Genomic DNA, 15,598 nt, shown 5'->3' on the forward strand with positions numbered 1-15,598 from the left:
TCTTTCTGAAACAACTATATGATGACTGAACAAAAGAGCAAAGTCAGGACTTTAGCCCAGAGGTTTTCCTACTAGAAGGCCATTGTTTTCATGCAGGACAGGCCACAGCTTGTTTTCGTTGTAACTGTTTCACTAATTGCGTATCAGTAAGCGTTTTAGGTCTCAGTAAAATATATGGAAAGGACTGTTTAAATACCTAAAGATACGTTTTTTGCATTCAATAAATATGCTCATGTCCTAATGTTCTCTTTCTGTACTTCTCTTTCTTCTTTCTTCATTCAGATTTCCCTAGTTGCCTACTTTGGCTCTATCACTCTTTATGTTCTCCAATATTTTATAATTAAACACAGATTTAATATTTTATTTGCTGATTTTCAATATAATATCTATGCATTACATATGCATCAAACCCATATTAAGATTTTATGCGGCAGTTTTCTAACGTACAGTTATGGATTGTTATTATTATACAAAATGTTATCTAATATTATGTTATATTACTTGGAATTATTGCTGCTAGGTTATATATTTTATCTCTATTTTTTCAATTGTTGTTTAACAAGTATTACATTTGTCCAAAATTACTATTCTTCTCTTTTAAATTCCAATAAAAGAATGCAGCTGGTAGTACAAATCGAATTTTCGAGAAATAATTAGGAGAGCAGCGGTTTATGCAGGTATAAATTTACCTTCCCAAAAATCTATTATGCCGTTCAAAGCACTACCTGACAGGAAAAGTACTTTGGTAATTAAGAACGCGCCACATAAAAGACGCCTTCATACATTTGGAGATAACTTTCTAGTAACATTTTTGGTAGAGGGATATCAATTGGTAAATTACTGCTTCAGTCTGTGGCTTTTTAGTTTCACAGTCGGCTTCTGCTATCAATCAGCAACAATATCTCAAGGAAGAACTCTTTCCCGGTAAATAATGATTTCTCCTGCTGAGCTCGTTGATCGAGTTCATAGGGATTCCCAGGATATGTGAACGAAACTATCCGCTTGCTGAATCTAACTTTTTTGGGAGGCATTGCTTGTATCAAAAGTACTCGGAGTATAAAATTGGCAATAATATGACCTTATACTTTGCAGATCAAAATGAGTCACAAGCTATAAATGTATGGAAGAAGTAAAGTATAACAGTGTCCGTCAGTCCCAGTGAGGGTTTTCTCATGACATATTGACAAATAAGTAGGCTAAGTTCGTATGATTTATAGTTACTCTCCTAAGATGACGTTGCTGGCAAATAATAATCATAAACCAATATGCCTTTCTATATTGATTAATTGGGTTTAATTATCAAAAAGATATTTTTTTCAAACACGAACATTTTGATTGAAAATAATAAGTAAAATATTGTCTGTCATGATACTGGCAAGTTTTGCAGCTGTTCTCTTCAATGTTCATTTAGCAATTGACAACTCCTCAGTGCAGACAGAATGTCCGGATGTGTTTACCTTCGTCCGGGCGCGTGCTTGGGCGAAGACCGGTCTAAGACCGAGCTTGTCTTCGCCTGGAAGAGACGGGAAGAGGCTGGGCCGCCCCTCTACACTGTGGTCTCCTTTTTGGCAGTGCTCATAACTAGGTATAATCCTTTCTGCCTTTGTCTGCGGCTCAGCAAGTCTGTGAGTGACTGTTTTCGACCCTGCGAAGATGGGGAAGCGGAAAATCAGAGCCAGTTTATCTTCTAAAGCTGATAGAATTTTGACATAGAGATCCTCCATCAGTGCCCCAGCTTAATTCCTGAGCCAGTTGCCAGCCCATCGTGTGGTACGGGAGTAGTCACAATGCTCGTACGTGGGCGTATTGCCCTACCACCTCTTCCCTTTTTCTTTTCCCTGGCAAGGCCTCCCCCTGGTTGCCAGAGACCACTGAGATTGCAGGCTCCAGCTGGATGACCATTTCATCTCCCCCTGTGGCATGGATTAAACTTCCTCTGGTTCCCTAGAGCCGTTCAAGGCCAAAGGCATTTCCCTCAATACAACTGGCAACTGCCTCTCAGGCAGGTGAACAGCTGGGGGAGACAATGAAGTGATAGAAAAATGGTGTTCCTCCAGTTCTGTCTCTTTGCTGTTAACCTCACCACCCCCCCCACACCAACACACACACGTTGCAAGAACCCATCTAAAGACGATGTGGTAGGTGTTTGGGTTTTATTCGGTGCAACTGGGATTGTTGCTCTATTGGCTGAGATAGAGACAAAGTTATCCAGGGCGTATCCCTTGTATGCCCTGGTAATACGAGGAACAGTGACTCTTTGGCCTATGAATCTAGTGTTCTACCACCTTGTGGTATACACAATGAAAGAACGGACACATCTAGTGGATGGGGGCAGGGTTGCAGTGGGGCGAGCATCCACCATTAGATCCAAGCAAGCTTCAGCATGATTAGGAAGGGACACAAGTAGAGTGGGAGGAGGAGAGGCCACACAGGCTGGGCTCGCAGCCCATATAGAAATAAGTTCCCAGAGCTATGTAGTTCTAACGCCCCATAGAGAAGACACTGGTGCTTGGCAAAGAGGTAGACCCCAGGAGGGGCTGGAAAAGAGAGAGGGACTAACCATGGCAAAGTGCTAGCAAGTAGGCACAAACCCATGCCCACTTGAACGACAGGTTGGACATGCCACCTGATTGTTGTCCATATGCAATGGTCCTAATAAATATTCCCCATGTAAGTCCTGGAAGAAAAGAAGAAACTTTATTTGAACTATAAAATAAAATATGCCACTGGCTAGTAGAGAATACGGATTTTAAGCTGCATGAGTATAGCAACATTTTGATGGTGAGAAGAACTGGGTGGATAGGGCCTCTGGCTAAAACTAAAAAAGGGGGGATTGTGTAGTAATTAGCAGTAGGTATCAAGCTAATCTACTGGGGGAACACACTTAACCTACACAGGCTGAGCACCGGTGTGAGGGTTGTCCCGCTCAAGTTTATTTACTCACATTTAAGTGGGCCATGACCCCAAAAAAGAGTGAGTGGTGGGGCTCAATGTAAGTTAAAATGAGTCGAAGCCTCTGTATAATATTCCCGTCGATAACATGTTTCAGACCCTCACTGATCTTGTCAGCCAGGATTGACTCTATAATGATCATGTAAGTGGGCATGCAATAGATACTGAGATATGTTTGAGTGGGACCTGCTCTGTGAAGCTCGACACAAACCAGGGGGACCAAAGGGGAATTGAATCTGGCTGAAGGTCCAGGGACTTAGTACAGACACCTCCTTACTTTAGCTATTTGCATGCCATTCCTTGCATCAGGCCACTAGCACATCAAAATGTATTGAGAACAGAGTCCAAAGTTAGGGTTGGATGACAGGCTGAAGTTGATACTTCAGTGCTAATGGAATGTATCGTATTATGTTGGAATAAAGCTGGGTTAAACAATAAAGTAGTAGATCTGGAGTGGGGATTGTTTATAAATATGATTTAATTTTCATACTGGAGACGTGGGCTGTCAATTCGATCCATAGACTGGGATACACAAACTATAGCCTCAAAATGGGGTGCCTGTCTGGTGGGCTGATTATTTGGGTTAAACTTAGCTTGAATTTGGAGATAAAAAGATTGGTTGTAAATAGCAAAGACATTCTTGGCTTGGTTGTGAGAAGAGGAGGAGCCTGGGTGAATATATATGATATCTACAACCGCACAACAAAGTGCAATCGGGAGACACCTACTTTGGCGATTTTGGATTGCCATTTGCACAATAAGAGGAAAAGCCACCTGGTAATTTTGTAGTTCAAAATATAGGGTTTTAGCAAAGGGAGTTTTTGAACCTGCTAAATTTGGCCCTGGTTCTGATTGAAAATAGTATGGGCAATTTTGCATAACTTTTATGATCTGTCGACTAATTAACAAGGGCAAAAAGAGCAGATGATTATGGACGTCCATCATCTATTCTTTTTACTAATTAACAATGGGCATTAGAAAAACTCAAAGAATTTTGCAACTGTCCTGCAACATCGAGTAAACAATGTGCTTTGATTGGAATTAGAATATTTTGAATTTGATTCGCTTTCGTGCTGCCTGTTCTGCAATTAAAACAATACCCAAACGTGTAATTTATATATGTTTCCCACTACATTGTTTGTTATTTTCGAACAGGTAAATGTTTCTTGAAAGCACTTAGTTTAATATCGGATTATACTGTGTGATTGTCTGCAGTAACAATAAAATAAAATGTTTCTGTTGCTCAGAATGTGAGGGTTTAGTGCAAACACGGTTCTCTGTGGTCAAAGCATATTCCGTCTTCAGGCGTGAGAAGCTTTTTAAGATGTTGACAACATACATGTACGAACTGGCCCTGGCTGTTCAAGTTTTGTGGTGCTGTCATTGATTAAACACTGGCATTCTTGGAGACTAACTAGCTGGTGAGAATCAAATCGGTTTAGAATGGACCTTCCATTGGATTAAATTGATAAATTACAGGAATTATGCCATATTCCTGAACTATGAAAAGGTTGTCACAGTTATGATATTATCCCAGCAAAGTAAGAGTTTTGAAATGACAGATCGTCCTGTAATAAAAGTAAGAATACATGTCAGACTCCCTCTAACTGTTCAAATTGCGTCAAAGATCAGGTCTAAGTATGAGTATGGATCCATGGCCTACAAACAGTGTTGATGAATAATCAGAACTGTTGCTTTGAGCAGATAAGAAGTATGCTTCCAGCCTGTAGAATGATCGTGTGACTCCATGCTAGAAAAGTACTACAGTTAAAGCCTTTGGTTTCATTTAACATATTGGAATGTCATGAGCTCCATTGTAAACAATCGATTGAACTCTTAAATACTGATTACAAGAATACTATGGCACAATGATATAGTAGAAAAAATATCAAGGGGCAAAATATTGAAAGGTAAGTGCACAGAGGGGAAGTATAGATTTACTATTTGTAATTCTACATCTATGTGCCTGGACAATATATTCATATATCGTCCAGGCACATAGATGTGAGTTTAGGTATAGACATTATATACATACCTACCTTTTGATGTTTTGTCCCTTGATATTAGGTCTACAATATTGGTGTCCTACTATAGCCTGAATTTGACAATCAGGAGCCAAGCCCAAACAATAGAATTTTCACAGCTAATACAAATAGGTTTAGGCCATGTTTCACTACCATTCCACTACCCAAAAGTGCACCTCTCTCTGTAGTTCACCATACGACTTGTAGAGTCTGTACGGACTGGAAGAGGCTTTGATTGTAGGATGGGTGAGTGGGTATCCCCATACATCCACCTAAGGTCCCCACTATTAGTCATGTTGTGGAATGATTGCGTCCTTTCTAGCAAATGACCTTCATTTTCACCAGGAGCCAGAGAATGACTCAATTGGAAAACATTCTGGGACCAGTTTGATGTTTGCATCTCCCGTAGCAGTCAATGAGGTTTACTATTAGTACAGTCAGCGGACATAAGTTTAAAATTTCGAATAGCCTTATAACCTATTATGGTAGTCCGTACTATACATTAAATGCCCCCTCCATTATTTTTGGCCCTTGCTTTCAGTTCAGGTGATAATTAGGTAGCAGAAATTAATTCCAAGGAACTTTAATACAAATTAGTGACTGCCCCGGTTGTATTTGTTCGTTAAATGATTAACTGATAGCAATGTTTATTAAATGAAAACACTGGAGTTGGCTAAGTGTTGTGAATGTAGTTAACGGACTAGGTTGTCACTCTACAATTGTAATCTTTTTGCTATAGTGCTCGTTTTGTGAGCTGCGTGTGAGGATATCATTTTCTGCAGGTAGCATTGATCTTACAATAATGGGTGTCACTCTGAACTGAAGATTACACAACTTTCAGAGTACTTTGTGGTGCTGAACGAACTCTAAACTGGACTTTAGTGGGATCCCTACTCGGTACACGTTCATCCCAACAAATAAAAGAAGCTTCACAAGAGACACTGCAAAGATTTCGGAAGCCGAGAGAGAGGAGAGAGCCAGTGTGAGAGTAGGGCGACACAAACAGAGAAGAGGACTGGTTCTCGGTGGTCTTTCTTGTTATACTCTCACACCTTTCAGTCCTCTGCGCATCCAGATTGGTTCCTCAAGCACAAGGAAGAAACTGGACTGCTTCTCGTATTCCTCACGATCAAGTATTCTAAGGGTAATGCACTTCCTGTGGGGACACAAGACAAAGGGAACATATGGTTGAAGTCACACAATCATGCATTAGAGCAAACCAAGATGGACAGTTATAGTGATGTCGTGGGGTGGGAGGGAAGGAGGAAGGTGCAGCACATTGGCATCATTTCAAGTATATAACAAAGCATATTGCATAACTGGGAATCAGTTCGCTGGCATGGGGAATTTCTTCTTGCGACTTCAGTGAATCGGCTAGGCTTGAACCATTTGAATCTAGAAAAACTGATACCAAGAAACAATGGCTCTAAAAGAGAGTGAGGGAAGAGACAGCCTCAAATAAATTCAATGCCTTTGATTTTTACCAAAGCATTGGTCAAAGCAACACTCCGGCTTTAACACTCACAGGTCAGTCAATTAAATAGTAAAAAACACACCACTGAGTACTATCCGCTTTCACATGAAAATCTGCAATCTTATCTCTTCCTAATCATTCAGAACTTGGTAACCCTTTTTATGCCTTCCACAACAGTTTGATCAGTTAGGAACATTTCTATGAAACGATGCACAGAGGATGAACTAGGGTGCGCAGAATTACTGTGATGGAATGTCCCTTGATCCGATTCCCAGTTATGAACAATGTTGCCTAGTTACATAGTAGATGAATGTGCACATCAGGCTCGATGGAAGAGGTAGAGCCAGGCATCCATGTGGGATGAAGGCCACCCAGAGGCGCTTGAGTCTCAAGCCTCGGCCCTGGGAGCAGGTTCCCCACCTTTCTTCTCACTCATCTCCACCAGGCGGGGCTCCCCAATCTCAAGGTAGAAGGTCTTGTTTTTCTCATACTCCTCATCATCAATCACTTTCACTAATATCGTTTTGCTGAAACAGAAGAATAGGGCAGATTGAAGAGTCAAAGTAGAGAGGAAAAAGAAAAGAAACAGAAGGAAAGAAAACAAAGTGGACAGAAAGGTTCCTAGTCTGTCAGAGCAAGCCATTACACAAGACTGAAACAGTGGGAGTGCACCAAATACATCTGAAGCACAGAAACGTGTAATTTCAGTGCAAGGTACCACGTTCCAGAGTAACGGTCCAGTTTTCAGAAAAACATACACCATTTCGGTGCAATAAGGTAATTTAAATGCAACATATCATACTACAGTTTAATCTACCACGGTTCTGTGTAACATCACATTTCAGAGTAATGTAACATAGTTCAGAGAAACACACCACATTTCAAAGTAACGTATTACATTTCAGAGTAACGTACCACATTGAATTGCAACGTGCACATTTCAAAATATCATACCACATTTCAAGAGAGGTCTTGTAAACATTTGTCACTGTGCTCTGCTTTTCACTTTGAGGATATTTCAATTTCCAAAACGTTCCTTTTTAGATAAGTTATACTTCATACGTATTTTGAAACACTTATTTTTTTAAAAAAAATGTTAACTAATAAAAACGGAAAATATTAAAAGACACTCCAGTAGGTAACGAAATAGCTTCAGCATCCATCATTTGAGCTTCACCTTTATAATTTGAAATTGACTAAGAGACTAGAGATATCTCTCCCTGAAAGCACAGGACGATAAGCAGGGGATGGACAACCCATGCACAACAACGAACCGATGTGGGTACCTTACAACCCACAAATCCAGCCTTGGAGAAGACTCTTTAATTTAAAGAAATATTTTAACTGCTTGAGAACATGATTTATTGTTGCTTACAGCCTGAATAAATCATGCTGAACTCGGTCCAGTCGTTTAGCTGGAAAGGCACTGTTGACATAAAATTCGAAGTAGACTAAACTTGTAAACTGAATCTCGTCCACAGTTTAAAACAAAGCACAAAGTGAGAGTAAAACCATGCACTTCTATGGTAAAATCCCCAATTGACTTCAGTCAATTTACATTTGCAACATTTTATTGAAAGTACTGGCACACAGTGTTATGCTAGTAAATTAAACATGAGAAACCTATGATCTCCATAGGCAGTAAATTCAATATGGAGGCAAACTTCAGTAGCGTGCACCAACAGCATAGCGGATATCAATGTACACCGCTGCCACGTCAATCCTTAATTTGTGTGCTGATGTTGCAGGTGTTTCGTTCCAGCACTCACTATGGGGCACAGGTACCTATTTGCCCTCCTCACACCCTAGCTCAGATCAAGAGAGAGAAAGTCAGAAGAAGGAGAAATAAAAAAGAAGAGAAAGAGGCGTGAAGTGGAATAAACACTAGGCAGCCCTGGTATTTGGCAACCCTGGCATTCAACAGCACCAGCTGTAAATTGCTAAGATAAACTCTAAGGCCCTGCATTTATTATTTTATTTACTAATTATCTACTTCTGAGGCTGTGAATAGTAACTAGGAATACAGACTCAACGACTTGTTCTCCTACAAATGAAGAGCACCATTTTGTATCAATAAAAGCATGTTGAAATAACAGAAAGACAGTCACATTTTAAAAAACAAAAAACTTAAAATTCTGAACATAACTGACATTACATCTAGCCTTTGAATAATTAGGGAGAAAGAGATTGGCTATACAATAGGTCCACAGTGAGTGTGAATTGTGCAATGCTTCCCGAGTCTACTGATTCTCTGCATCCAAATTGTGCACCATACACACATCGAGACTTTGCATACGGAGGTCCACTCCTCCAGTGAGTATGACTCAAACTCTTCCACTTTGTAGGAACAAGGATTGGTAATGCGGAACAAGTTTGCATCTTTCCTTCTGTGACAAGTGTCAGCAAAATGTATCTTGCCTGCTTGTGGACAGTTCAGATTGTGTAGTGCAGTTTGTGGTATGGGCATGAAAATCAGTTTTGTGGCTCAATTCTGGTGCTTCCTTGTGATGGTGATTGATACTCATCTTTGAGTTTTCAGGTGAAGATTGAGACTCTGTGAGAAAAGAGTCAGAGCAAAACACTATAATTCTTGGAAGAAATATTCTGTTCACTTGTATGCCATTTGAATCTTTCAGAGAGTCAAATAAGCAAATGTCACAGTGTGGTCTAACAGAAGCTGATAGCTCTACATCACGAAAAGGCACAAGCCAGCATGTGGTTCTCCCTTATGACTGCTGCACTCCAGGCTTTCTCGAGGCGTATCAGAGAGTCATGTTTGGGTTCACAAAAGTAGAGAAGAAAAAACTGGGTGAGTGGGCATATGTGTTTTCTGACGTATTTTGGGCTGGGTCGATGAAGACTCAGATTCTTTTATCTCATAGTTTTGGTGAACAAAAGCATTGAAGATCCAAGATGCTTAGCTATAGCCTTAAAGTAAAGGAATGAAATCATACAAATATGCTACCCTACACATGTGAGCGCTACACAGACCCAACTTTAGAACAGCAACAGTCCCTATTACAACCCTCTCACATCATCTTCCCATCTCGCCTTATAATTTATTTCATACAAATGCTTTCCTGTTAGAGTAAATTACTATGGCCCTAGAGCCCCCCGTAGTGGGCTATGCCAGCCATTAAACGCCTGCTCCAGCATTAATGACGCAAGGGAGTGGGACTCTAATTGCCAGTATAGTCCATCTACGAAGGGCTATAACTATATTAGTTTACTTTCCTTCAGATGAAATCTAGCTCAGTATCCAATGTTCCTTCCACTTAATGTCTTTGATTCACTCATGTTCATTTCTCTAGTTAAATGGAAAGTACTCCACTTCTCTGGGGCCAGGTCTGCACTATACGAAAAGAAAAACAGAAGAGATAAATGAATTCTTAGCAACAAACCTTAACTCTCAGCTCCATTTGTGCAGGTCCTGACCCAACTCCTCTCCTTGCCTTCCTCCTAGGACCTACAAATCAGGCTGTCACTACCCGTGAAGACTTGTTGAACCCCTTGTGACCACCTCATGCTTCCTTCCTTGTTTTTCATTAAGTTCCTTTCCCTCACAGCGCTCTCAAGCAGGAGAGCTGCAATGTGTACAGCTTCACAACTACTGAGGTCAATTTAAGCGAGCATAGAAAGGGAACCAATAACTAATTACAATACCGTAGAACATAGTTTGATAGGGTTGTGAATGTTTCTACAAAACACCATGTTCGACTCCACTGAGGTGAAAAAGGTGGCATGTCCAGAACAATTTCTACAATATGGCATCTCACGCTAATGCCACTACTCACAAATAAACCAAGGCGTGAAAGATGTTTTGAAGCTGGTTCCACAGTTCAACACAAGGGTGGCAAAATCAAGTGAAAAAACTCTGTACACATGCATAAGAAATTGTGAACGTTTTGGGCTCCAGCACAAATAATGCGGGAACACTGCATACAAGTTGCCTCCCGAGATTCCCATGAGAGATAAATGTGCGATTACTGCAGGATTTGTGATATTGTATCTTATTCCCAGAGTAATTCTTGATTGTCCTGACCATTTTCACATAGATTTCACTAGTTTTTTGTGGATAAAATGTTGGGGGAAGAGGAGAGAGAGACGGTAATTATGCAGTAATTTACAGTAACTATAAAGCAAAATCTGCAGAAAATTAGGATTTTTCTTTTGGTTGAGAATTGCCCACAATTAATACAAAAAAAGTACCTCTGCTGATGGTTCGACATCAACAGAATTTGCCTGGAAATGTCACGAGAGGCAGGAAAGTTGTCCCATGGCTCCCATAGTCAGGAACAACATTTCTTACATGACAGGGCCATTGTTTTTTTTGTTTTCAAAGTAGCAAATACAACAAACATGGTGCCCATTTTGCAAGCTTTTCAGCTTTCTCTGCAGCAGCTGTTGCTCTGAAGGTTTAGAGGTTCTTCAAGGATCCTACCCAGTGCTTAATTTGTAAATAAGAACGTGCCGGTGCCCAAAGCCCTCCTCTTAAACACTCGGCTGCTGCAATTACATGTGCGAACACGGAATACTGAGGCGGCGTAATCCTGAAGCCATCTCGGGCCTCTTTATTACATTTACAGCGACTCCCTGCTCCTTCAGCTCACTCTAGTTGCTTTCTACTTTCTCCCTTTGTGATGCCTTTTCGTTTTCCTCTTCCTCCGCCTTTCCCATATGTGTCTTTTCTCGCAGCAAATGCTTGAGGCAGAAGAATAAGCCCCGACCCTCAAAAATAAGTGCCGGTAATCAGCACCGGAAAGAACAAGCACAAATTAAGCACTGATCCTACCAGGCTTTGGATCGTGAAATCTGGTTGGTGATCCACCAATACAGTCGGAGGCCAACGGTACTTTTGATGAGTGACAAAGTGTGCCATTTTCTCCATTACAAAATAAATTACTTTGAAAGAGCTTGGACCAGTCTCGACCTCCTCTGGACTGCCTGGACAACATAATGTGTTCTGCCAAAGCTGTGAATTGTGCAGCATAATTTCCCTTACATATGTTTCATACAACAGAGGGCAATATTGAAACTTTGAAGCTGTTTGTGAAGAGCATACTGCAGGTGAAAGCTGTCAATGTTGAACACTTGAGAAAATAGCATGCTATCAAACCTATCTCTTTGCTATATGAAGACATTACGTAATTCCTGCACTTTTCAATGTTGCCATGGCTTCAAAGCTTTCTTCCATCAAAATGTCTTCTTTTGAAACTTCCTTTGAGCAGTAATTGGTCCGCTGTCACTCTTTAACTTTCCAGTCACATTAAAAGAAGCAAAACTGTATGGGCCTTTTCATAGAACCTTCCATTTGTCATCGACTGATCTGTTCAGGCCTACTAAACAGAAACTCCAGAAAATATGTTGTGAATGAAGGTCTTTCCATCTACGCTGGATCCTGATCCACGCAGCCTCGTGAACCTGTCCTCTTTTCTTCTGGGTGCTGTAGTGCCCAAATATCTAACCTTGTCCACTGGCAGCTGCTTGGGTTGGTTTCTCTGCATCGGTGTCCCTTTTTTTGGGGTATCAGGGCAAATCCACAAGTGGCAGCCTCCTTTGGGTGGAAGTCTGTCCTTCCTCTCTCTGCTGGGTGTGGAGGTGAAGCCAGGTGATTCTTATGTCAGTCATCATATAGTCTGGGTCTGGACACAGATGATGGGCACTTTAGTTCTCTAAGTCTCACTGAAGTGTGCTCTGCTTCTGTAAAGAAGGGATTATCCGATGTGGCTTATTGATGTTTTCCCTGCGTAGCAGTGACTTCTATGGTATTCGGTAATAGAAGTGACTGCGTCAAGGAAGAGGGGTGCAAAGTCAAAGTTTGTAGCTGGATTACTCACTGATACTACTCATCTTTTCCACTGTCATTATGGCCTTCCAACCTGCCTTCTGCTGCTCAGGCTTCGGCTGTTCAACCTTTGGTGATTGGTTGCCTACTTCCGGGGGATGCTGAAAGTGCCGACTCGCACCCAATCAGAATGTCTGAGGGATGCACTCACAATATTTTATGTTCGGGTTCCTGTCACGGGATGGATATGAACTCAAGTTGGGCATTTGTTTTTCAATGGAAATACTACATAAATTATATACTGTTTTAATGAGGTATTAGGTTCTATTTCAAAGCTGCACACAACGTAACACAAAACAACACACACAACAGAACAAGAGAGAGGAGGACATACAACGCCTTCACAAAGCATTGTCAAGCAGATGGCCAATAAAGAAAAACCTTAGTAAATGTAACAATATTTGACCTACCCTGAGATGAAAATAAGGAGATAACAGGCTGTCTTAATTAATACTGAGAATGGTATTAAAAGCTGACATGCCTTGGCTTTTCTTTAAAATATAAATACTGTTTAATTTTCTATGAATTGTGTTTAATTACTTAGAGCTTTTACTGCTTGCAATGCCTTTAGTTTTGATTAATGAACAAATGAATCGTGTTGTGTTCTTTTCATGGTCACCATCACTGGGAAAGTAACGGTTTTTAAGGAAAAACGGACTCAGAATTGGCAAAGTTTCTGTCGCCGGACTCAGATGCAACCGCCACAACACACTCTTCTCAGTGTAATCTGCCCTGACTACGAGGAATGAGAACATTACGTTTTCAGCAAATCAGGCTTTCCTTCTCAGAATACTTGACAACAGCTGCATGTTTTTGTGAGGAAATTCTATGTCAAATATGAACATTTGGACGATGCCCGCAGGACACTTGTACACTGTAAATGCATTTTTTGGAAGCGTTCCAGGCATTTTTAGGACAGCACTGACAGGACACTTCAGGGAAACGTAAAATGGTTTAACTGCAGGGTATCTAGCCCTGATCCAGCATGCGGAACTCTATAAATAGACTCGCCTGTGTTCATTTCCTAATACGTTTCCAATTTGAATTTTGACCTACACTAGATTATTATTTTGTATGAAATAACACTTGTTTAATATTTTGTGTGAAATAGGGCACTTGCAATGAGTGCAGACCAATGCTTAAATCTAGTCTGCCTTCTGAACACGGAAATCGATGTACATTTTTGAAGGCTGCAATATTCACCCGTCCTTAATTTGTGCCGGCGCTTGCAGGTTGTGGGCAGCACCACTGAATTTTGGGGTCAGGAGTACATTTTCATCATCATATTTTTGCAGAGAGAAAGAGAGGCAGCAAAGGAAGAAAGAACGACGAACAGGCATGAAAACAGGGAGAAATCAAGGATGAAAAAGAACCAGCAAGAGTAGACTTGAAATGTAGGAAGTGGACTGGTGGAGGAAATGCAATCAAGGCTAGTGAGTGTTGGCATGTGGCAACACCAGCCTGCAACATCATCGGGATCCTATGAAATGATTTGGGCCCTGATATAATGATGAAAGTAGGGATGATGATGATTATCATAATCCTCTTTGTTATTATTAAGATGATGATGATGGTGATGATGATTGTTGTTGTTGTTATTATTATTAGTTTACAAATTAAACAGTGTTAAACACCTTCTAGTGCCAAGGTTTGCCCACGTCCCAAGGAAAAAGGAACATGTGGACACGACTGTCAGTAATATAGATTTGCGATATATTTGCCTGCATGTGCTGAATCGTCATCCTTTCTGCTTTGACTTTTTAAAGAAAACAAAAAGCAGAAATATTAAGACCAAGGACTCTGGTTGATATATTGTGCCTCACAGTGGAGATGCTTAAAGTTAATTTCCACATCATGGTGATATCCCATATCCATACACTCAAGAAGAAATCTGCTCATTTGTTTTATGCTGATATGTGATACATTCATGTGCATCAATCAAAAAGCAGCCACAGGATGACAGCATTGTGGTACTCCATGCGATGATGTAGCAGGGTGTTTCTCATGCAGCATCAAGCATCAGCATCAACCATCGAAGGTGAGCAATAGGATTTGTTGTCATTATGATGCTAACTTTAGATGGTTGTATGTCAAATATCAGTTGCAAAGCTATAATCTGACATAAATGTTGCAGCCTCAATTTTGTTAATAAAAATATCACTCCACTTGATAGAGATGTTCTATTAATAAATCAAATTGGTCAATATGCAAACAATATTTAAGACACAATATTTTTCTCAGTCAAAATTTAGACGTCAATGTTCTTGCATAATACTCCAATGTATATGTTGTGAGTACCCTTAATTTTAAGTTTCTTGGTGCCACCTCCTCCGTCCTTCTGTGGGCCGCCCCTTAATCTCCCCCCATACACAACATTTCTTACTCAGTTGACTCCCAGTGTCTGGATATCCCACTGTCCTCTCCTTAAAAGTCTTGCAGAGTTTGCCTCTCCTTCCCTTTACTTTTTCCTACTCCCCCCACTTCACCTCCGCAAGAAAAGGCAAGCAATCAAGGGTGCCCTGAGAGGCCAAGAAATTATGCTAGTATAGATCTTAAATTTTACAAGCTTAACATATTCAATAAAAGCTGGACAACAACGCCTACATGATATAACGAACAAGCGTGACGAATACTTATAAATTAAATTAAGGAATTAATTTAAAGGTCACAGCAATTCAATTTTGAAAAAGCTGACCGACGAGAACAACACGAAAGAAGGCCTTCATAGCTTGTCATAGATCAAAAAGATGTATGGATTAACTGAAAGGATCAATACACTCATTCTTGGCTTCAGTGAATGCGTGCTTATTAGTTTACAGAGTGTAATTTTTGTGTCTCACACACAGATGTGTGAAGTGATCCCTGCATTAAGCTACATTGTAAATTGCAATGCATCATAGCAAGAAAAGACACTATGGGAACATCTGCAGCTGTGTACAATCGGATATTTTTAAGCGCACTATTCACCCATAGTGTCTCAAGGTGCTGAGGGCTGTGTCCTCGGAGATCAGTTGAAGAGCCAGGTCCTGAGGTCCTTCCTGAACTGATGCAGCAATGGTGACTGTCTGAGATGAAGAGGTAAGGTGTTCCAACCTTTTGCTGCTAGGTGTGTGAAAGATCTTCCTCCAGCCGAGGACTTCTTTATGCAGGGTATGTTGGCGAGCGACTGCTGGGACGAGCGGAGGGGTCTGGAAGGGGAGTACCAGGTGATGCAGGGGTTTCGGTAGCTGGGCCCTCTGCTGTGGAGGGCTCTGTAGGCGTATACAAGGAATTTGAAGTTGATCTTCTTCTCGACGGTGAGCC

At 40.8% G+C, this 15,598-nt stretch overlaps 1 protein-coding gene across 6 annotated transcripts in view; it reads right to left on the reverse strand.

The window, feature by feature from the left end:
* SLC8A1 (solute carrier family 8 member A1) overlaps positions 1–15,598 on the reverse strand; it is a 1,017,544-nt gene that overhangs the window by 216,357 nt on the left and 785,589 nt on the right. For 4 of the 6 annotated variants that reach the window (XM_069235056.1, XM_069235051.1, XM_069235054.1 and 1 more), the window contains one exon: positions 6,871–6,977. In XM_069235056.1, coding sequence (XP_069091157.1) covers positions 6,871–6,977 — 107 coding nt within the window. Of the gene's footprint in view, positions 1–6,028; positions 6,133–6,870; positions 6,978–15,598 lie in introns of all 6 variants that reach the window. The other 2 variants (XM_069235055.1, XM_069235053.1) reach the window with 1 other exon arrangement.

Source organism: Pleurodeles waltl, chromosome 5 (assembly GCF_031143425.1).
Source record: "Pleurodeles waltl isolate 20211129_DDA chromosome 5, aPleWal1.hap1.20221129, whole genome shotgun sequence".
Lineage (NCBI taxonomy): Eukaryota > Metazoa > Chordata > Amphibia > Caudata > Salamandridae > Pleurodeles > Pleurodeles waltl.